Source organism: Ciconia boyciana, chromosome 2, assembly GCF_034638445.1.
Source record: "Ciconia boyciana chromosome 2, ASM3463844v1, whole genome shotgun sequence".
NCBI classification, from domain to species: domain Eukaryota; kingdom Metazoa; phylum Chordata; class Aves; order Ciconiiformes; family Ciconiidae; genus Ciconia; species Ciconia boyciana.
This window is the reverse complement of record NC_132935.1, coordinates 73,404,011-73,427,793: the sequence shown is the minus strand read 5'-3', so window position 1 is coordinate 73,427,793 and position 23,783 is coordinate 73,404,011. Positions and strand designations below refer to the sequence as shown.

The 23,783-nt window shown below is 40.6% G+C and overlaps 1 protein-coding gene across 1 annotated transcript in view; it reads left to right on the top strand.

Annotated features, from left to right (window-relative positions):
• The first annotated feature begins 5,845 nt into the window (after positions 1–5,845).
• The window catches only part of INO80C (INO80 complex subunit C), a 34,691-nt gene continuing 16,753 nt past the window's right edge, over positions 5,846–23,783 (top strand). Inside the window, exon 1 of the mRNA XM_072852973.1 lies at positions 5,846–6,098. Within this exon, the coding sequence (XP_072709074.1) occupies positions 5,964–6,098 (135 nt within the window). The 5' untranslated portion in view covers positions 5,846–5,963. The remainder of the gene's footprint in view (positions 6,099–23,783) is intronic.

Genomic DNA, 23,783 nt, shown 5'->3' with positions numbered 1-23,783 from the left:
GTGAGACTGACAAATAACCACCAAAGTCAAGATGTTATCAAGCAAATGTCACATATTGGTTGCACTTCGCATCTTCATCTTTTGTTCTTTTTTTTTTGTTTGTGGGGGGTTTTTTTTGTTTTGTTCTTTTTTTTTTGCATTGAGAAAATAATAGTGAGCAAAGCAGCTAACATTCACAGATGGCCCACTAACACTTAGAGATACTGTTGGCAATATTAACTTACTCAAATTTATATCCTAATTGCAATAAAAATACCACAGCCTTAACCTACAAGCAAATGCAAAATTACTATAGAACTAAAAGTGCACTAGAAGACTTGCTCTAACAAGCAGAGATGCATGAGCTAATCCCTGTGAGCAATTTATTCAGTGACTTCAACCCCTCTTCTGTTAATGAATTCAATGGGACATTTTTATTTCTGTGAATTTATTCTTTATTTAGAATTATTAATAAATTAATTATATGACCATGCTCAGTCTTGAGATTGCTTGCAAACTATTTGCCATCCCACCAAGATCTTGTTCATAAATCAGATTACTTACTCAGCTAATCCACATTTTTTTTTAGTCTACAAACCTACAGTGTTTTCAAGGTGGTTACTGCATTAAAGATTATGCAAATGAGTATCATGACATTTTTATCTTTCTCAGCTGAGCATTTTGGAAATCAAGAACTTGTTCTCATGAATAACTGCAGAAAACATTAATCAGAATCTGAATGCAAACTAAATAGGGAAATTCTTAACCCATTTTCACTTTCAAAAGGTAAGATTAAATCTAATATGATAAATTAACTCATAAATCTTTTGAGACAGTGGGTAAATATGTTAAACACTGTGTAATAAATGATTATCCAGGATATACAGAATACAGGATTCCATTAACTACACAGTGGCAAGTTTCTTCCTTTCACAGTGTACGCAAACAGAATGTTTAAAATCAAAGTCAAATACTACATGTCATAATATTTTTCCAGTGTAGAATTCTATTTTACCATAGTGAAATCTGTATTTAACATAATCTTTTGTGGTAGATTTCTCTTGCCTACACAGTATTTTGCTTAAACTTGCCAGGCACAGCATGCATACAATTTTTGGTCAGAAGTCCACACTTCAGGTAACAACACTGATCAACGGCAAGTGCGCTGCCAACATAACTTTACTGAGTTAGTAGCAAAAAATTCAAATAAAGCACAACTAAAATGCAAACAGAACAGCAGTTTGACTCTTCTCTTACTGCTCATTTCTGATGTGTCAAATTAATCACATTTTAAAATAATTAACTTCAAGAAGGAAAGGCTACTAGGAAAATGGCACGAAAGGCATTTCTAAAGACCCTGCTTCTCTTTTTGTGTTATGAAGAATATGGAAGTGGCTTTTTCAAAACTTCTAACAGGAAGATTGCATTGAAAGTTAGATATTTGATGTGTGCAGTAAAAAGGCCTTTAATATTACAAATGTAGTCTCCTTAATCCAAAGTTCAAATACCTATTTAAAAGGCATTCGGCATTATATTTAAACAAAGCTAGTGCAGTGCCTGCAGCTGCAAATTGCAGGGAACAAATGCAAATCACAAGAGTTCACACTGCAGGCTCTGAAAAGTCATCAAAGCCTCCAAGTACTTTTAAAGAATAATGTACAAAATGCCACCAGACCTCACAAGCTACCCTGCAGGAATCCATTGCTTTTTACCTGATAGAGCGGTGAAACTAAGAACTTCAATCCTTTCTTTTTCCAGAGCCTTTATAAAAATGCAAATGACACTCAGTAGACACATACACAACTAAAACAAAAAAAAAAGTTTGGATTTTTTTTAAAGTAAAACTTAAGTCTTTTTAAAGAGTTAAAAACTTACTAATTATAGCACAAATTGCATCTGTGCAAGGCTGTTAAAGATGGATAAATTAACAGAAAAGTTGTCTGATACTGTTGCCAGGAAATTGTGATGGTACAAATTACTATGCAACCATCACTAGGAGATACTTCTCAACCGCCACAACTTCCTACATTGAGTTCAACCTACCATCTAGCAGAAAGTTATCCCTGCTTTGTAGATATGAAAACAAATGCAGAAAGACGTTATGTAAGAATTTTAAAGCCTTCATTTTAATTCAGTGGTATACAGAGGGATTATGTATATTCTCTTGCACCATTTCAGATACCTAATAATCTTACAAACTGCAATATGGCCAATGAGTGAAGCCACAGACCACTTCATTTTTAACCTGCCCATTTTTCTGGTAGTACACAAGTAAGAACAGTAGGAATGTTGAAAGCTGAACAACCAGGTGGGATGTCAATTAGGTACTGAGAGAGATTTAATTTCAAAGCTTGGAACAGAATAAATTCACAGTTGCAGAGACCAGCCTTTTCCTTTTGATGCAGCAGAAGAGTACCAAAGCATTTAGTCCGAAAGCATCCAAGGCATTTGCTCCCGCACAGGCTGAACGTGGCAGTCGGAGGGCATCCCACCACAACCAGCCGCTCTGCCAGACCAGTTCACCAGTACCAGTAGGAAGGGAGCTGGCACAACTCTCTACTCCCTAGGAAGCTGCGCCTGGGGCTGGGGCAGGGAGCAGCTCTGATGAAGTGTATGCTGCCCCAACTGCTTCTGCCTATGGATCTTCTCCATCTCCCTGCACCTCCAGATACACATTACTGATGTTCATAATGGTAGGCCATCCTCTTCCAAGGTCAGTCCTTGCTGTCCCGGCAGCTGATGCCATGCCTTGCAGCCCACAGCAGAGCCACCTGCATGGCAGAGCCCTCCCCAGGACCCCCACAGCTCATGGACACAGCCTGCACAGGGGCAGAGCGTGGCTGCCAGGGACCTCGCTTGCTCTACTCTGCTTTATCCTAACTCATGCTAAAGATCCTTCTGCTGGTTTTCCAAACATTTTCTTCTCTCATCACTTTCTTCCTCCATTAAGGGAAAAAAAAAAAATCTTAAATTATCCTAATCACGAGGCACCCACCACCGTTCATATGCCTCAACAGGTTCACCTTACAGGTTCACCAACATTACTCCTCCTGCAGAGGAGTAATCCCCTCTGCATGATGACAAAACTATTGTTAATGGTCAATTTTCGTCCAGTCAAAGGGTGAAAATAAACCCCAAACAACAAAACCAAAACCTGGGATAGGAGCCTGAGATCATCTTCCCTATTTCAGGAGACTCCTGCATTTTTCCTCATGTATTATCGAGAAAAGTACAAGGAGCCTTTCCACTTCACTGAGACTATTACTAACAAGCAGGTGGGTGACTGTTCCCATCAAAGAGCATGCAGGCTTATTGCTGAGCTGCATTTAATTTTTTTATTAGCAAGGCAACATACAAAAAATGGACCTTGCAGTACTAGTTAGGGAAATGGTGTTCACCTTGAGCCAGGTTCAAAATGACAGCAGGAAGAGCCACGTCACAGCAAGCCAGACTAGCAATTGCAATTTACACTTCTTCAGGCGAGCCCTTGTCCGTATGACAAAGCAACTGCCCATTTAAGTGTGTAACAGGAACCTAGCGAGATACATATTGCACTTACTCACCAGAACAACACCTCTTAATTTTCAGCAGGGCTGGGTGTCGACAGCCACTCAAGGAGTGGGGAGAAGGCAGCCTCGCAACCCCACAGCCCTTCCCACATCCTTAATTCTATTGCTCATCCCCTGCAGACACTCTCACTGTTTACATTGCTATTATTGCTATTTTCCAATGAGTTGTAGGCCTTCTGGGATTGTAAAGCATTTGGTACCGTGTAAAATTGCATTGTACTTAATATTGCTGCAATACACATGGGCCTTGTGATTTTGTTTTTAGTAAACTGATTGATAAAAATGGGTACAGATAAGAAAATGCCTTGCTAAGTGCTATTTAAAAACTTTCATGGATGCAGCACATTAATTTTCTGCATGATTCACATGCAACATCTACTTTGCAGCAGCATTAAAGATGCTCCTCTCAGTAAAAACATTCCTATGATAAGGTATGCTTTCTTTTTAATTGGGCATGCCTGGGAACTGAGCACACAGCATGTGCGTGGGAAAGAGATGGGACCCAGCCCTGGGAACAAAAAAAGGCTGACTAAGACAAGATCAACGCTTTGAGCAGATTTGGCTTTGTCAGGGGACACGACTCCCCTGCAATTCCCAGTGTCCCTGCTAATTTCAAACTCAGGTCACCATCCTGAGCATGCGACACGAGGCTGTCATCTGAAGCGAGAAGAAACACATACTGCATGGCACACATCAGCCTAAAACAATCACTAAGGGCAAACGCAATCGTGTTTACCAGCCTGCTCTGCAGTGCTGCTGGCAGCCTGCACACTCAGACAGAAAGACAGCAACTACAGTTGAGAAGGAGATGGGGCTTGAATGTTTGTACAAGGCCTTGCTTACACCCCTGGAAAGCAAATCTTGTCCTGCTTTTCTGCCACATACACAGGTGCCTGGAACACAGCCTGGAAGTCCAGGCTTTTGTCCTCAACTCTCTTTCAGGCCACCTTCAAAGCTTTTGTTTTACACAGCACTGCCTGGCACCCCTACTGTGACCAAGCTCGGTCCTCATTACAGCACCATCTATAAACGTGACCTAATTTTTATGCCTGAATATCAACTTCTTGGACCTCTGCCTTTCCACAAGGCATGCGCTGGGACAGGATCTCATACAGCTGCAGCTAGAAACCTAGTAGTCAGGCATTGCATAGAGGTCGCTCAAACAAATATGGTAATAAGTTGACCAGTATTTTGAATGCAGGTGCATGCAAGCATAAAGAAGCTAAAACCAGTTTTATCAGCCATCAAGCAGCTTGAGAACTGTCTGCAATCCCATATTTACTCAATTCCAACAAGAGGAAAAATTGCTGGACGAGGTCACTAGCCATGTCAAAACAGGGTGGAAGGAACCAAATCTGTAACAGTATGAATTACCCAGAAAGACATTCACTATCAGCTCTCTGTAGTCATATTTTGAAATCTTTAATGACAACTGTAATTGCTTGCAACTTGCATTTAAAAAGACTACACAGTTTAAGTGTGGACGATCACATAGAACACATTGGTAGGCTTCTCAGAGCTCATGATCTTAGAACTGAAGGGAGCAATTAAAACCAGCTGCATGTTTTATCAAGCCAACTGGAAAAAGCTGACACATTTGAGACTCACAGACCCTTCCTGTGGCCTGCAAGTGTTTTGCATAAACTTTACCTCACTTTGGGCAGGCTTAAGACAGCAATTGCCTGCAAACACAGCACTGTATTCTAGTGCTCACACTGCACGTGGGCTAAGTCTCCCATCTCCCCAAACTAGTTTGTATTCAGTCGAGCCTTACAGAGCTTTTTATTTTACTTCCCAAACGACTGCACACTGCAGGACTCAAAAGCCTCTGTGATACACAGGACTCAGCGACAGCGCCCTTTCCAGCTTTGCACACTTACTACCTCCCACGGTTAGCAAAACCAAAGCTTGCCACATTTTGTCACCTCCCACGCACACGGGCGCCAGGCCGAGCAGCCAGGCGAGGTGAGCTCCCCCGGGGGCCGACTCTGCCGCCACAGACAGGCCTCCGAGAAGGGGCCCGAGCTACCGCAGGCCGGGGTGGGGGGGAGCAATGAGGAGACAGGCTGCTTCCTACGAGGTTCGCCCCAGCTGCGAAAGCACCGGCCTCACACGCCCGCGGTGGAAACCTTCACAAGTGGAAGCCAAACCGCCGTGACCAACCAACCCCTCGCTAACCGTCTCCCTGACAGAGCCCGGCCAGGGTAGGGGAGGGGAGGGGAAGGTCGCGCCGCTGCTACTGCGCATGCCCGCCTGCAGCGCCGCTACAACGCTGGCCAGCGCCCGCCCCGCCACTGCGCGTGCGCGGGGCTGCCTCGCGCCCCGTGGGGGAGGGGTGAGCGCTCGCGCTCTCTCCCGGTTCCGCCCCGCCGACGTGCTCAGCCCGGGCGCGGAGGGGCTGGGAGGGGATGAGAAATGGCGAGTCTGATCCCCGCGGCCGCCTCTTCTCCCGCCGGCGCCCCATCCCGTAGCAAGAAGCGCCCGGCGAGCCCGGGCACCGGCAGCGGCCCCGCCAAGAAAAAGAAAGCGACGGCGCCCGGTGGCTCGCAGGTAATGGGCGCCGGGCGGCCAGCGCGCATGCGCGACGACCTTCCCCCTCCCCTTCCCCCCTCCCCCCGCGCATGCTCGCGGGAGGGGAGCGAGGAGCGCGCGTGCGGTTGGAGGAGGGCGGCTGGGGCGTGCCCGCGAGCGGGGCGTCGTGTGCCCGCCGGCGGGGACCGTCACCCCTCTCGGTGCCCTCGGCGGCCCCGGGGTCCGCTGCTGCCTCCCGCCTGGCTTCCCACGGCCCCCCTTCCTTCTCCTGGCCGGTCCCGCCCGTGGTCGGGCTGGAAGCTGCCGAGCCCTAGGGAAGGAATAGCGGCTCGGTGCCTGCCGCTGAGCCGGGGGGCTCCGGTGGCCGTCGGGCTGGCGGTTTCTTTCCAGGCGTTTGAACGCCGAGTTTCAGGCCTCTTCTTTCATGCCCCTGTAGCATGGAGGTTGCGTCCCCTCTGTGTATGCAGCTAGACCGCTAATACAGTTCTTAATGCTTTCTCCCGTCGGGTGTGTTAACTAAGAAGCAAAGCTTAACGTAGATTCAGTTAAAGCTGTGTTTAAAATCACTTAACTGTCGGCGTTGTGGGTGTTCATGCTTTCTGATCAAACCGTCTTGGCGTTGCTCTGTTTCTTCTTGTGCTTACCTTCAGTAGCTTCCTTTGTACCTAACATTATGCCATACCTGAGTCCTGCATGTAAACCTACATGCACAAACCTCTTGATTGTGCATGATGATGATTTTAATTTGAGGTAGCTGATCTGTCATGGAGGAGGGACTAGCGCTCCAACAAGCACAATTTAACAGCTACTAGTTCTGTTGTGTGCAGCTCAAATACAATTTTGCATTATGGCCTCTCAAGTTGAGCTAAGTGGGCCTAAGAGTTAAATGTGAAATGAAGATGTAACCTCAGGGCCCGAGTTTTGGGGAACAGGGTCAGGGGAGGGAGAAGGGCTATTAATGTGAGTTTCTCCTAACCTCCTATCCCCCATTGCAGTGGGTAGTGCAGCTTCTATTTCTGCATTGTGTGACACCACCGTGCAGCTCCACAGACCCATCCCCAGCTGATGACATCTGCCCCTTGATCATGAGGTAGCATCTCATGCTCCAGAACTAAGCCCTGGAAGAGGTTCAGAGTCAGGGTATATAGACATCTGTATAGACTTTAGATGCAGTATGTCTTGGATTACTTCTTTTAGAAAGATTTCAGTAGCTAAAGTGGTCAAAAAAGGGTTGGAAAAAATGGTTCTCCCCCCCATGATTCTTCTCAGTAATATTTAATGAACTATAACAGAGGCATAGCTACAAGTATGCACTACTGCCAGTTAGGCTGCATATTTTCATGAGCCATCAGATCAGGGGAATGTTTCTACATTTTTCAGCAGATCTTCTCTCCAGACAATTAAAAGCCATTGTGCACATGCCAGAGCACAGACACAAACCCTTCCTCATTCTGAATGATGCTCTTGCAACACTTGTTTTCACCCTGTGGCATTTACATAGTTTCTTTTCCTTTTCTGATGGGCTTATCCCTAGGGGAGGGAGTATGAACCAGTAGCTTAATGTAGCTAACAAACTGCACTGCAACTGTGAAAAATTACTGCCTGGCATGATCACGTTTGACAACTCTTTCAAAGTCTGCTAGAGATAACAATCTGGGTTTTCCAGCGTGGAGAGGACTGTTCTGTGCCTGTATGCACGTGTGTGTGTATGTGTATGCAGATATAAAACATTATATACTTGTATATGATTTAAATGCGTATAAAATTTTTATATTTAAAAAACTTCCCCAAATCCTCCAGCCTCTGAAACTGTTTTACAGGCTGGAGGGTTTGGGGAGACTTAAGCCTGTGGATTTAAGCCTTCCATATTATGAGACAATCCATGATTTCTTACTCAAACTGGGTTTTGATACTGTGTGATAAACAGTTTTTGCAATTCTTCTCACAAGTGATTTCAGTGAAGAAAGGAGTAATTTCTCAACATTATGTCCAAGTCAGCATATGCATTCACTGACTTCAGCACTGCAGATCAATCCCATAAGGAAAAGAAAAAAATGAGTCTCAGAAAATGTCTAACATCAGGAATGGGACCAGAAACAGCTTGTTGATCTTCTAGCAATCGCATTCAGTGTTGCTGACTAGCTCTGGAGCAAGCCAGTTCAAACAGAAATGAAATGGGGGCTTTGTATTTTTTGAGTTAGAAACATTGATCATTGGGCACTTTCTTCTGCAGTACCTTATTTAATCTTACTCTCCAGAAGTCCTTATAAAGCCCTTAGTTAATTGCTGAGTAATGTACTTTTTCTGGATAAGGAAACTGTGATGCAATGAAACAATAATTCTAGTCTGTTGAGCTATTCAGAATATAGCCAGTCAACAAGCACTTCATGCTCTATTTTATAACTTATCCAATCTTCAAGTGGCTCAGCCAATCAGGGACTAGGTCATCCATTAATTTTAAATACCAAGTATCCAATCACTGTGGGATTTTTATTTTCAATTTTTTAACTCCAAACAAGTAACATTCATCTGGCAGTCTGATAGGTACACACCTTTAATACACATCACTTTCAGCACAGGTTTGGAGGTAGTGCTTGTTACTCCTTCGACTGTTCACTTTCCTAATTAACCCCTTTGACATTTTTTAACAGCCTTTACAGCCTATCTTCAGCTTTCAGAAGCCAAATATATCGTGCCATAGCTCAGCACGAAATGGTTTCTATCTTAAGTGAACGGGCATTGTGAAACAGATAGAGAAATAGTGAATTATTTCCTTGGTTAATTAGCAAACTATAGGTAAGAGAGTCCCTACCGAGAGGTTTGTAACTGCTTGCAGGGGTCAACTTAGGATCTGGGGACTCCCCATTATATTAACTGGTAACTTCTGCTGAGAACCTTCTGCCTGGCCTTCACAAAAATACACTTCACATTGTGCCAGCTGTGAACTTACCCAGGTCTGTGATTCCATCACTGTGAAATTAAACAAAAAGGGCTTTTTGTAAGTTCTGCAAATCACATAGTTTGTTTTTCTTTCGCATGCTTTATGTCACAAGTAGCTATCACAGTGCTCGCCCTGAAAGACACGCTGGTCTAGTAAAACTGTAGATTTCAAAGATGTGTTTATTTTTTTATACAACAAATTTGCTTAAGTATAGCAATGTAATCAACTAGTCTGAGTAACTGTGTATCCTACAAGAAGGCACCATTATTACAGCATACAGATTTTTATAAACTCAATTTTGATTATGTTTCTCCAGCTTATGAATTGCTACTTTCTCCAAGATACACTTTAGGAACATTACCAAAAAACATTCTTCATCGTTTGTATGAGTTACCGACCTAAAGGTATTGAGTCATGTTTGTTTTGGAAGCACATTGCACATAGGCCTTGTCAGTCATGTCTACAGAAGGAGTCACACGCTTTTTTGATATAATGCCTGTATTTACCAAATGTAAAATTAAAAGCAAGTTTACAGGAAAGCATGATTGCAAATTGATTACATCACTTCCATTAGCGTTACACAATTATTCCTCCCGTGCAGTTGTGCTGCAGCAAAGACTGGGGTATTTTTCAGTGGCACAAGATTTTTAGTGCTGAGGATTGTTATGTATATTAAATGGTAAAAAACAATGCCGTTTAGTGGTTTACGTAGCACCGTTCAGTTAGATGTCCCTGCCCAATGATTCCCAGTAGCTGCTGTGCTGGTTCAGCTCTATCACTGGCTCCTGTGCACACTTGTCTCCAGGTCTCCCATCTTTTTAATTACTATCACTTAACCTGGGACAGAATCTTTGACACTCATCTTAAAATGCCACCAGTTCCTCTACCTTAATGTTCACACCATTATTTTTATAGATTATACAGCAACAGGAAGCGCTTAAAAGAGTATATTCTACATCCAGATGTAATTGATGAAACAAAATGCTTGCCCATGACAGCTAGCAAGCTTTAAAGATAAAATTTGCAGTGAGATGAGAGAATGATTTGGAAAAAAAAAAAAGTCTCTGATTTTGTCAGAGGACAATTAAAGAGAGAAAATATGCTAAATAATATGGTAATGTATACTTGCTTACATTAGTTGTGAATCAATTTCAGACATGCATGATGAAGTATAGTAAATGGCTTACTTTGAGAATGACATCATGTTTTGTCTTACATTTTGAATTGACGTAAACTGCCCTGTAAACTACAGAAATACACAGAGAATGCTTTTTGCTTCCTTCCTCTCCATCGTTGTAGCAACAGCAGGTCTTCGTACCATTTAGAAAATAAAGACTGAACTTCCTCTTCTGCAATGGTATTTAAGAGTTAAATTATTCAATATATTGATTTTATCTCTAATTGTGAATATTGCAGCAGTACTACTGGCAACCTTCATTTTATGTAACTAGCTCTCATGTGTACTTAACACTTTCTGTATTTCTTGTTCTATGCTTAAAAACAGAACCTATCCAACAATATTAGAAAATAAAGTAAAAAATGGTTTAAAAGTTAACGTCCTCTTAAATAAGTTCCTCTCATGCACAACATGAAAAGAAAAGGGGCGACTCTAAGATACGCTTAGAACTCCATTTTTATTTTAAATGTAACTGAATGATGATGTTTTATATCGTAAACTGAAGATCATCAGATTAGAGTTCTGATAGACAGCTGTACGTTCAACAAGAAGACTTAAATATATACATATTAACATGGTTACTGTTACATACTCAGAAGCTGTCCACTAAAGACAGAGAGCTTATCCGAGTACATAAATAGCATAGAATTGGACTCTAAACCATCAGTAAATTTAATCAATTCTCCTGTTATGCTATCTTACCAAGCCTATCACTGTTAAGTAGGAAACCATCAAATCAATTTTAAAATAATTTTGTTTTAAAGAGTCCATTTGATCTGGCTTTTATTTCCTGAGAAATGAAGTTAGGGAGAATGAGTTTAACTACAGAATCGGTGAGTGCCACTACTACTACTGAGCTAAACTGCTGCTCTCACCATGTTCTGGCACGAGCACCTCCTCTAGCGCGTCACAGTATAATAACTTTCTGATCTGAAATTAAAAATTACCTACTTATGAATTCAGACCTTGTCTGAACTAAACTTATTCTAATTATTATAACACTAGTCCATATAAGACTTTAACAGAAAAGCATGATTTTCCTTTGTAGTTGGAAATTTTAATAAACAAGTTGCGTTTCTCACCAATCCACTGGTCCTGAAAGAGACAGCAGGACCCTGATACAGCATGATAGTAGGGACACGTAGCTACATATGTCTTTGCCAGTTTTTTAAAAAGATATCACCTCATTATGCTCTAGACTCCACTTTTTTTTTTTTAAACATCTCTCAGCCCTTAAGGTTATGACAGTAACTGAAAATATATGAATTTAACCAATGAAGCAGTGCCAATCTGAAGCTACTGCTTGCCTGGAACGCTATCTTTAAAAGATGTAATGTGCTCCTAGGGGATGTTAACTCAAACCTAATTAAATTGATTTAAATGACACTTTCATTGGATAAAGTATAGATATCATGATATGGTGCAGACAATTGCTAGTTACTGATAAGAACTGCTGAGGTGAGCTCTTCAAGTTCAGCCACTTGCATACTTACTCACAACCCTACCCAAGAGTTTTGGCTCTTACAAAACTAGCAGCCAGTTTAAAACAAATTGCCATGTCTTAACAGGAGTTTTAGCAGGTAGTGTTTGAATTGGGATAGCTATCCCACAGATAGGTAGCATACTCTGGCATCACACTGCATGTTACCAGACCACAGAGCACTGAAAATCCCCCAAACTTGCAGTTCTCTGTATGAAGCTCTCAGAGGGTCAGCGCTTACATCTCCTAATCCTTTCAAACACATGTGACCACAAAGACACTTTCTGCAACAAAGCAGACAGTGAACAGCTGAAATATTAAGCATCTCTTCTTCCATGGGATTTTTGTACTCTTCCCAAAAACCAGCTTATTTTCAGGCAGTCCACTAATGAGAGCCAGGATTATCCCGAGGTACCAGTTTTTGTCCCTTGCACATTTGAAGTAAAATCTGTTAGAGAACCAGAATCCCTCCAGTCCCTGATGGGGAAAAATGATAATTAAAAGACAATTAGCAGATTTTGTAGGGAAATCTGGCAAAAGTTATGTGTGTTTTAAGTGTAGCTTTATTAAAAAAAAGGGAATTGCTTTTATAGAGCAATCTAGATTAAAAGGGAAACTGTCGAAACTGAGAGCTAAGAATTGACTTTGCTTGACATGTATCACATATTGAAGGCTTTAGATGATCTGTAATCCTAAAAGTATGTGAATTTCCAAACCAGACTATGCCAGTCTCAGAGAATTACCAACCCCCCAACCAAATGTAATTAGATTTTATATTTAGAGTAAACACAGATGTGTTATGTTGTAGAGTGCAAGGCAGAAGCGTATGTGTATTGACTTTTACTACGGGCGTCAGTATGCTGGTGTCATGTTTTTTTTACCCTTCTCCCCTTATCCTAGTAGAGAATTTTAGTTTTTCCTTTAGCTAACAGAAAATGGAGTGTCTTACTATGATCACACTTAATTTCAGGGTTCATAATAAACATGCAAGAAACTTAGGAGAGATAATAAAGATGGTTCACTGCTTCTTATTATAAGGACACAAAATAGGATGGGTTATTTTTTGAAAGAGGAAGAGCAATCTAAAACACTGCATGCATGTACTTTAGCATGACATTTTGTCTGAGAGGTAGTGCTCCTAAAAAGCGATCTCAGAATCCAGTTAACACATTAAAAGATTCAGATTAACAAAAGAAAACTTGGAATAACTTAACTGTCTAGCTATTGCAGATTTGAAGTGGTGTCAGACTGTTTTTCACATTTTTGTAAAGTGTAATGCTTGCGTTAGTAACTTCAGTTCTTGCTTTAGCAAGGCATTAGAAGTTATATAAATGTATTAATTTTGGATTAGAAAGGCTAATAGAACTATTAATTTGGTAGCCTTGTGTCATGGTTTAACCCTAGCCAGCAACTAAGCATCCCACAGCCGCTCGCTCCCACAGCTGGTGGGATGGGGGAGAGAATCGGAAGAGTGAAAGTGAGAAAACTCGTGGGTTGAGATAAAGACAGTTTAATTGGGAAAGCAAAAGCCGTGCATGCAAGCAAAGCAAAACAAGGAATTCATTCACTGCTTCCCACGGGCAGGCAGATGTTCAGCCATCTCCAGGAAAGCAGGGCTCCATCACGCATAGCGGTTACTTGGGAAGACAAACGCCATCACTCCGAACGTCCCCCCCTTCCTTCTTCTTCCCCCAGCTTTATCTGCTGAGCATGATACCATATGGTATGGAATATCCCTTTGGTCAGCTGGGGTCAGCTGTCCCAGTCGTGTCCCCTCCCAACTTCTTGTGCACCCCCAGCCTACTCGCTGGTGGGGTGGGGTGAGAAGCAGAAAAGGCCTTGACTCTGTGTAAGCCCTGCTCAGCAGTAATGAAAACATCCCTGTGTTATCAACACTGTTTCCAGCACAAATCCAAAACACAGCCTCATACTAGCTACTATAAAGAAAATTAACCTAGCCAAAACCAGCACACCTGGGAGGGTTTCAAACGCACTTTTTAAGCATTCCAAGAAAACAGAATGGAGACACTGGCTATTTATTTAGACCTGCAGAAAGCCATAAAAGTTGTGACACTCCATGCTGTGAAGTATACCTGGCCCTCAGGCCCCCACAGCAGAATTCATACCCATGAACAGCATGTCTTACCTCACTGCAAAGCACACCTGCAACTTCAAGAGGCTCAATTAGGCAATTTGTTGGCCTCTCATGATCAAAAAGGAGAGAGTCCCAGTCTCCTCTTATCTTCTTCACTCTTAGCCACCTCCACAAGTCTCAGCTGTGTGCACCTGCCACCTGCATCACGCCAGCTTTGGTACTCACCAGACCTGCTGAGCCACTGATAGAGGTCATCAGTCAGAAGACTAACTTAACCAAATCTTCCCCCTCTCCCAGGAAGCTGCGTGGTCTCCTGCTACATTGGTGAACTGGACTGATTCACAGGGAGGTCTAACAGGTATTGGAGGTAGCACAAGGAAGAAATAGGACCACGTGGCAAGGAAAACCACTTTTCCACTACAAGTGAGCTATTTCATGAGCTTAGATACTCTTAACTGCAGGTTTCATTAGTTTACCGTAACAAACTAAATGAAAACTGGAGCAGTTCAAGGTCTGATTCATTAGTAGATCCAGTGTCCCTGCCTGTGGGGAGACCTGCGGAGTAACAGCTTCAGCCGTCATACTGCTTGTCTGTCAGTCTCGAAGTACCTTAGAACTGATTCTACAAACTCCAGCAAGCTCTGTGAGATGCCAACAAAATAAGCTAGCAGGAAATACTAAGGACTAGTCCTAATTCTATTTCTCCCTGAAGATTTAGGCAACTCTTTCCACTTGGGATTCATCTGCCTTTCTGAAAGCAAATACTATATCCTTTCTTTCAAAAGTAGAACAGAAGTCACACTTACAGCACTGATACTTGCTTTTTATATCATGTGTCCTTACAAGTGCTTGCTGTGTCCTCCACTTGAAGTTAGTCCTGTTCCTGCCACTGCCAGAGGGGATTCAAACCCTCTTTTCCCCCACGCACACCCTAACCACCAGGCTGGAAGCCAGTCTGGTGTGGTGGGAGGGGAGCGTTGAAATGTTTTCTCCTCTACAGCCAAGGATGGAGGTTCTGTCTGTTCCAGAAAGAACAACTCCATAGTCTGGTATTGAAAACAGTTGTCAGAACGGTCTGCTTATGTATTCTAGGTATTTCTGTTATGTTTTGTCTAATGATCTTTTTAATGAAAAATAGACAGTTGTGCAAACAGGGATCAGAAATCTTTTCCTTCCAAAACTCTAGCCAAAAAGCTATATAGTCATGCCATCTAATAACATCCATTTATGCTGTAATAAAAATGCATCACTTAATTCAAGAAACAAATTTGAAAGGGCTAGAAGGAAACTATTTTGTGAGTAATATGTAATTAAACTGTAGAGTCCATCATTCTGGGAGGGGTGAATATCTGTAGTTACATGGTTTGTAATCATCCTGCCCCAGGATGTAAGTGCTGGCTGACTCAGGAAAAAAACCTGTCCTTGCTGATTATAAGACCCTGCTGTGGATAAGGAGCATTTTTGGGAATTAAAAGAAAAATCCTTCTGTAAAGCATTGCAAGCCATTGCTAGGATTTACCACATGAAGAGAGACTTCGAGTATCATATCTGTCCTTTTATCATTTATTAAACAGAGAAAAATGATTTGTTGTATCCTATATATCCTTAATTTTCATTAAACGGACAAAATATTGCACTTCTTTGTGCTTCTGTGCACAACTTGCCCCACCTGTGAATTACATAAAATCTGTCATAATTTAAAAAGATACCTCATTTTGCAAACATCCACAGGCCTAGAGGTGAAACCTTCTACAGTTTTAAGCAAGTTAGGTTTTTTACTTTTCTGCCCTTACAGTGTTGGCATGCTTGTAGCACTACTTACCCCTGTGTTCATAAGGATGCAATGTGCTTACATGACAGCCTTATTTACTGCTTCCTCAGAGTTATGCTTTTCTGAGTTAGTGAAAGAACGAGAAGAAGGGCAGAAAAGGCTGAGATGCCTATGATAGTTTCTGCATAAATTAGACAAGGTTTACAGGTATGGATAGTGTCACTTAAGTGGTACAGCTGGAAAAATCAAATAAGCTTTCAAGCATATAAGTCTTTTTTTCAAATCTGAAAATGAAACGGCAACTTTCCAAGCTAAATACAGAACAACTGCTTAGAGTTTGGTTAGGTATGTAGTAGACCATCAAGTAGACCATCTTTAAAGAAAAGGTTAGGGGCATCCCAGGAGTACAGGGGATGTTAAGGGAGAGAGTATTATGAAAATACTTCTAATCTAGGAGAAAATACTTCTCATCTAGGACCATCTTTAAAGAAAAGGTTAGGGGCATCCCAGGAGTACAGGGGATGTTAAGGGAGAGAGTATTATGAAAATACTTCTCATCTAGGAGAAAGGAGGAGGGAGTTAAAACTCTGTAGGAAACTGTGTGAAAGTTATGTGCCATAAAAACAATCTTTCTATTGAGTCAGTGGTATATTGGTATGCAGTCCATCCAGAAGCTTGTCTTAACTTTCCAGATAAACAGGTACATTTAAGAGAAGATAACCCCTCTGCCTAGAAACTTTGTTACATTTATGCCCTGAAACCACCAGGACTACAGCAAAATACTGCTGAAATGGAACAGGCAGAAATTAGGGCAGTAATTAACATGAGTTATATGACTGCTCATGACCAAAAGAGCTTTTTGTTAATAAAACCAGTATTTTCTATTTTATAGGGTATTGATTTCTAACTAGGGAGATGGAGAGTTGCCAGAGAGCTGTGGAATCTCTGTCCTTGGAGGTGTTCCAAGACCTGCTGGGACAAAGCCCTAAGCAGCCTGGTCCAGGGTCAGTTTTGACCACACTTTGAGCAGGAGGTAGGCTAGTCACCTCCTGAGACTCCTTCCAGCCTCAGTGATTCAGCGTTCCCGTGTCTCATGTCAGACGTCTGATTTATGTGATTAAGATGGGTGCGCCCTCTCCCTAGACGAGCAGTCGTATACTCCTGCCATAGGGTACCTCAGTTGGGTACTTTAACCCATAGTGTATTAATGAAGCCTGAAACTCAATTACTACATTTAGACAGTATTAATTCTCCCTACACTGTAACAATGGTTATGTTTTAGTAGAACTGCTTTTCCCTGGGAGAAACAGCACAATGTTCTTACAGCAAAATTAACTCTTAACATCAAACAGGAATAGGAGAAGCCCATTTTTCCTTGATATCTGCACAGTGTCTTCAGGCTCCTCAAACCAAAGTAGTTAGCTGGAAAGTCCTTATTCCTGAAATTGATTATCTTTGTTTACATAGTCTAGAACTAGCAATGCTAGTTTGAGTCTCACATTAAAGACCTTAAATTTTCTCAAGTCAGAAATTCCATTTTCTCCTTAATTTTTGTTAAACCTATCTGTTGCAGCCATAGAATTGCCCTTTTTCTCCTCCTCCTTTCCATCTGTCCAAAAGGTATTTTTTAATTTGCTAATTATTTATTCATTGTGGGAACCTTCTTAAAATATCTCATTAAACCCATCACAAAATATTAAATACTATGTTTCCCTCTAACCTACGATCATGGATGTGATACCAAAACTTCACTAATTCTAATGTAGTGGAAAAGTCAAGTCTTTTAATAGTTCTGTTCTCTTTCAAGTCCAGCAAAAAAGGCAGTCGGGATACAAGTTTTTATGCAAAACACTGGACTGTCTGGCGCTTTTCAGATGTGCTGCAGTTCCTCAACTTCAATATATAGTATCAGGGTGAAGTGTATGGCCACGGAACTTACATAGTTGAATAAACAACACCTACTTGTACAAATGTTTCTGCAGAAATATTTCAGAAATTTGCCTTGAAATTAGCATCACTATACAACTCCCTTTTCCTCCTGAGCAGCCTCAAAATAGTCTACAATAGATACTTGTATTACCTGATTTTCATCTAAATTAGAAGTTGCCGTATGTTTATTTTGGTTCAGTCATCAGGTTTTTTTCATTATCCAGTTAAATATAGGTATCCATAGGATAATGCACTTACAATTTTGCTGAGTACAGGAGACCTGGTGTGCTATTCAAAGCAGGAATGGTTGGTGTTGAGTTTGCTAGATGAAGGAAAGTGCATGTAGTATTCAGGGCATGTACAGCCGTATTTTTTTTGCCCCATAAAATGAGACAAACAATAAAGATGACATTTGTAGTCTGAAGATTCAAAAAAAATAAGGTATAGTTTCTTTTCTTGTCCTCTTTTAAAGACCTTTGGAGCATCTGATACAATTACTGCTCTCTGATACGTTACGCCTTTGATAACTTTTTGAAGGTTTGTAGAAATAATATTTTTATTCTCAGTTGCCTTAGAAGTGGAATGTTCCATACGTCACTGTACCTAATGTTTGTCTTTCTGACATTGTGTTTGGGTATGACAGTCTTAAGTACCTGTACAGAAATGGAAAAACCTTTTTCTGAGTAACTTTAGACTGTAGTGCTAAGCCTTTGCAATACGACTGCTAGTATTTACTAATGCGTCATGGCAGCAGTAGGTGTAGTTAGCAGAAACGTAACAGAAATAGAATTTTTATCTACTTAAAGTGACAATTAAGACAGAAGGAACTGCTAAAATGTGCAAAAAATAGGGAAAATGCAAAAGTAAAGTTTTGTTTTCTGTATTGGTTTACCAGTTAGTCCATAACGTCTGAATGTAAAATTTGACTATTCCAATTCAGGTCTACTTCTCCGAAGAAAAATAGACAGAATAGGAGCTCTGGAAGACAGATACACCCTATCTTTACTCAAAAGTAATTAATTGCCTTTCCTTGAAGAAATGTTGTTTTGGTTTTGTTTGTTACTCAAATGTTGTTTCCTGTCAAAATAGATAATGTTTTACAGAATAAACTAGAATCAGGAAACTGAGTATTTTTTGCAGAATGGAATTGCTTTCTTGTCAGCCATAGGAGCCGATATCTTTTTGCTTTCCTTGTCCCTGGTTCAGTGACATGCAGATGAATGGACTGGGATCCTTCTCCTACCTTGGCTGAAGCCTGCTATTCGACAGAGGGATTTTGTTATGCTCCCTGAGCAGCATTACAATGTTAACAGCATATGAGCGTATTGTAATCCTCCAGTCTTTTCTCCTGAAATACTTTGACCTTAACTGTTCTGTATCAAATGATGTATTTTAAACTTTAAGAAGCAGTTTAGCCAAAGTCCTTGACTGAACTGAATTTTTCTGATAGAGAAAGGAATGTACTGGCAGTTTTTATAAAAATTCAACTGTGATTTACTCTAGTCTTTTTTGCTAGTATGCTTCCATCCATTTTCAGTCTTAAGGCCCATCAATTTAGAAGACTTTTTTTTTCTCTTGGGGAATCAAAATATTCTGTTAGCTGGGCTCAGTTTTACCCTTGGTGAAAGTATGAACTAACACGTGCTTTTTCATTCCATATATACTGAAATTTTTAGTTCCAGAGCTGCTTCAGCATGCCATTCAGCTCATGAATTTGCTCAAGTTACAATTTTCTTAATAAAGAAAACTGTCAAACGTTATAAACAAGGAATAGTCCCAATCCACCAAATGAAATCTGAAAGTGAGAGATCCTTTGCAATTATTTAAGCCGAAGGGAGCTTTGTGGCAAATGCAAATTAAACCAAGCTTTTCTGGGATAGTGTGAAGCTATTCACAGTTGCGTCCCAATTACATTTTATTTGAGGCTTTTCCCCATAGAAAATAGTAATTTTTTTCCTTGAAATATCTGTAAGTTATAAAACTTTGTCTATCATAGTGCTTGAAAGTTTTTAAATGGAAAAACATGTTTGGCATCTGAAATCTCTTGAGAAGAAATCAAAGCTTTTTACTGAAACTTGTTAGCCTCTTTCTGTGTTTGAAAGTTTAATAATTTTGAAGAGAACAAAGTAAACTTGAGTTTTTCTGGATTTTTTTTTTCTTAAGTGAGCAGTCCCAGTAAGAAGGGAGTTCTTGTGTCATGAAATTGCTAGGTCTTTTTCCCCTAGGTTTTCAAGAAATGTTTGGGAGGTGGAGAATGTAATTAAAATCTTATTCTCCCTTTGGCTGCGTTTTTAATTTTGAATTCATACCCTCACGCAGCGTAATAGAGCTTTGCTTTAGGGTGTTTCATACCTCTATCAAAGTGACTAAAGTAATTAGTATTTTATACATTTTGGTAAGTATTTTGTCACTGGAAGCACCAGTGCAGGTGAATGATAATGGTTTGAAGCTCAGGCAGTGACAGGACCCTAAATGAGAATGTCGCCTTTTAATCAAGAGCACTTGGAGTCTATGGTATTGAAATGCCCTACAGAGAACACAGAAAAGCTATCCATCACTTTGTGACAGTCCAATCTTTCAGTGCATGAGCAAAATTTTATTCAGCCTTTCTAAGGCAGTTGGAATGTAAGATGTTTTAACTCACCTCAAAAGAGCAGTGTAAAAGTTCGAAAGCATAATGTACAGATTGCTTTCTGGCGAGCATATGTGTCTTTATGCATTATCTTTATTTGTTTAGATTGCAACTGAAATGTTTTCCATGTCCTGCTTCAAACACCTCCCCCCTCCCTCTTATACACCCAACAGGAGAGATGATTTCTAAATTTTAGTCATATGTTTGGAGTTGATTTGCATAGTTGATTAACTCTTGATGCTCAGCAGAAATACGCAGCAAGTTAAAGGGAAAGAACTGTTGCTTTAGGAAGGGCAGATTTTCTAAGTCTCACACAGAAAAGTAGTTTGACACGTGACAAGCAGTCCTCTGGAGAATGCTTAGAAGAAGCTGAAGTACATTTAGTGACATGTACTTGGAATTATAAACTATTATTATAATAATTCAACAATCTAATTTCAAGCTTTGTGTTGTTATGTTTGTTTCTAACAACCCCCCCTCAGCTTGCTTTATAAGTGAAAGCAGCAGCAGCATCTGAGGACAATGTCGTAATTTAAACAAAAATATTTTTGTTGTCGGACATTTGGGAGATTTATTTCTGATGTCAATGGAAGCAGAAACCTGTACCAGGACCGCTGTCTTTTAAGATGAGTTGGCAATGATGAAACCCATTGACTTAAATGGATTTACTCCCAATTCACAGTGTATGCATGACTGTCTTGCCCACCCTACTAGCTGCTTGAAATCAAGGACATTGATCTGCACTGTACTTAATACCTGTTTTCAGCTGGCTACTACTCAGGTTTTTTGTTTAGTAAATTGAGTTTTTCAGTACCCTGTGGAACAAAATTTGCTGTGAATATGCAAGATTAGGTTTTTTTCCTTCCTGGCATTTGAACGTTTTCAAGCTGAAATATTTTCTGTCCTACCCCAAAATAAGGTAGAACCTTCTGTGAAGGGAGAACGTTCCTAAAATGCTACCATGTACCAGAGTGCTGAGAGAGAAAAGGCTGGGGAAATTGTATTGGGCTTCATTTTAGTGAGTGGAAAGGAAGAGGGAGAAAGTTTGTCCTGCTGAATCCAAGAACCAGTAAAATGCAACCAGATAGTTAAGACATGTTTATACATGTTACTGAATAAGTCTTTCCAGCAAACCTTTCTGTCACAGACATGGAGAGTTAATCTTGTTCAAGAGAGTGCTATTTCTTCAGTCCTACTTTGTTACTGAATCTTCAGTGACTTTGCTTTCAGAAATACACTATGCTAATAACATTGGTGATGAGAAATTTTTTAGCTATCATTTAAACTTGATCTTAAGCATGTCTAACTCTGACACCTTTCTCTGTGAATTGTTCCCAGCAATGTAAAGAGCTGCATTTTTGTCTGCCAGAGTGTACGTGTTCAAGTTTTAATGGCTCCTGTCATGTCATCATGCAATGTTAAATGAATTAAATATTCAGAATGTGCAAGAGCCTGTGCCAGGCTTGTTATACAGTGAGAGCTAATATATTAATCAAACAGCTTAATATATGTTCCAGTATGAGCAGTATTAGCTGGGACTCTGTTAAATAGCTGACATTCAAAGTCTACTCCCAATTTTGAAAAGTCTGCTCATATCATCGCTGCTGTCAACTAATGACATTCGTGCTCTGTTTCCACACGGCATTCTCATGCACTGTAATTGGCTGCTAGTGAAAATACAGGTATTATCCATCTATTTTATAAATTACCATTTTCTTCCCTGGCTGCATGCCACAGCTTCATCAGGATGTCACAGAACTTACACACAGCTAACAGCTGAGTAAGTTGCTACAAGTTGGATATTGCTGCTTTAGAAGTAACCTACTACAGGAGTAATTAGACATATAACATTACTGAGGCTGAGTTAAAACAACTGTGTCAATGAAATTAAGAATGTCATTGTAGTATTATTGTGATTATGAAAATCAGCTGCCAAAAGTAAGTAAAAATAATTTAAACTATTTATTGAACTTCACATACAAAGGTTGGAGACAAGTGGGTTCCTCAGCAAGCCAAATTGGGTGCTTGGGGCAAAGTTATCACCAAGCGTGAGGGCTTGATTTAAAACCAGACCCCTCTTATTACTTATTTTTCAATAGTGACATACAACCCCCTAGTCATCACTGTAAGACAAAGCCAGAGTATCAGAAATACTGAACACAGAAGCAAAACCAAACCAAAAAACTACGTATGTAATCACCTTCATCTACAATTGCTGCACTCAATATAGTGTTAAAACTGACTAATGAATGAATGATTTGCAGAAAACAAAACAGAGAAAATCAATGTTTACAGTATTGTTTTTGCTTCCTTAAACTAGAAACTCCCTTTCCACTTCTTACGGAATTTATTTATGCATTTAAGTTTTGCTTTACCAACATGCTGTTCAGTTTACCTTCTATTTTTAAATTCTGTTTTACCATGTAAAACTGTAACATCTAGCAAAAATGGCCACTGATGATCATAGTGTACTTTCAGTGATGTGGAAATCCTTTTTTTTTTTCCTAAGACATGCATGGTATGCAGTGATAGGATGCCAGAAATGCACAAATTTATGTATTTGACTTTTATGTTTCATATTTTTTATGTTTTTTATACTCTGTAAAATCCTGTTAGTCTAAAATAATGAAAAAATATTATAAAATATAATCCAAAAGTAAATAGGTAAGAAATGATACTTCAGCATATATCAGTTATTCTGTTATGCAGTTTTAATCCTTGTTGGGGGGGGAGGGGAGGGAGGAATGATGATTCAGACAGGCACTTTCATAATAAGCTAATTCTACCTGGTATTTAGTCCCATCACAGATACCCATCCCAAACCCCACAATGCTGATTCTACCTAGAAATAGCCAAAACAAAGAATTTAGCTTCCATGGTCTACAAGTTTTGCTTGTCCTCTCCCTAAATAAAACCAGACACATGGAGCAATCTTTGGAAATCATGTGAAAACCAATACATCTGCGGTAGGGAATTTGGAACAGAATATATTGAAAAAATTAATAGATCTACCAAAACCTAAGATTGAAAGTAGTATGTGAATAGGCAGCCTCCCAATGTGTGTTTTCTCCCAGTACAGACAGCATATACAGTAGAGTCCAAACTAGGCTCATTCCTGGGGTTTGGCTTTAGTCAAAAGAAACCAGTGTTAAGGTAGCAAAGCTTAGCTCAGGTCTCTTCCCCAGACTTGGCTGCTCTTACAACAAACCTCTTAGGACTCCCAAGTGTTTGCTGCAGGTCTTTGCTCTCTCTCGAAATTTTTCTGTCTCCAAACCAAGTGAAGTCCTCAGCCAGCTTCCTCACTCGGCAACTGTCACCCAGTCCTAGTACGTAACAGGGAGGACAGTCTCCCACCCAGCTGGGATGCACTGAATACTCGACAGACGGTCTTGTGAAAAGAAATGCAAAAAAGAAGCAGCACCCCTCACTGTTGCTCCTGTCTATCCCAGGAGGGATAGAGGTTGCCAACCTGTCACACTGTGGTTGTACTTAAAATTCAGCTAAAGCACATAAACACAACTTTATAGAGGGAATAAAATTGCACAAGTGGTCCTATAAGAAGCCTTTGACCCGCTGTCTACAACTTCTAAAACATGCCGTTCCAGTCCAGGTTGGTCTACGCCTGGCTAAGGAGGATACTGGGAGGACGAGGAGGAGGAGTCGGTGGGAAAGGATGAA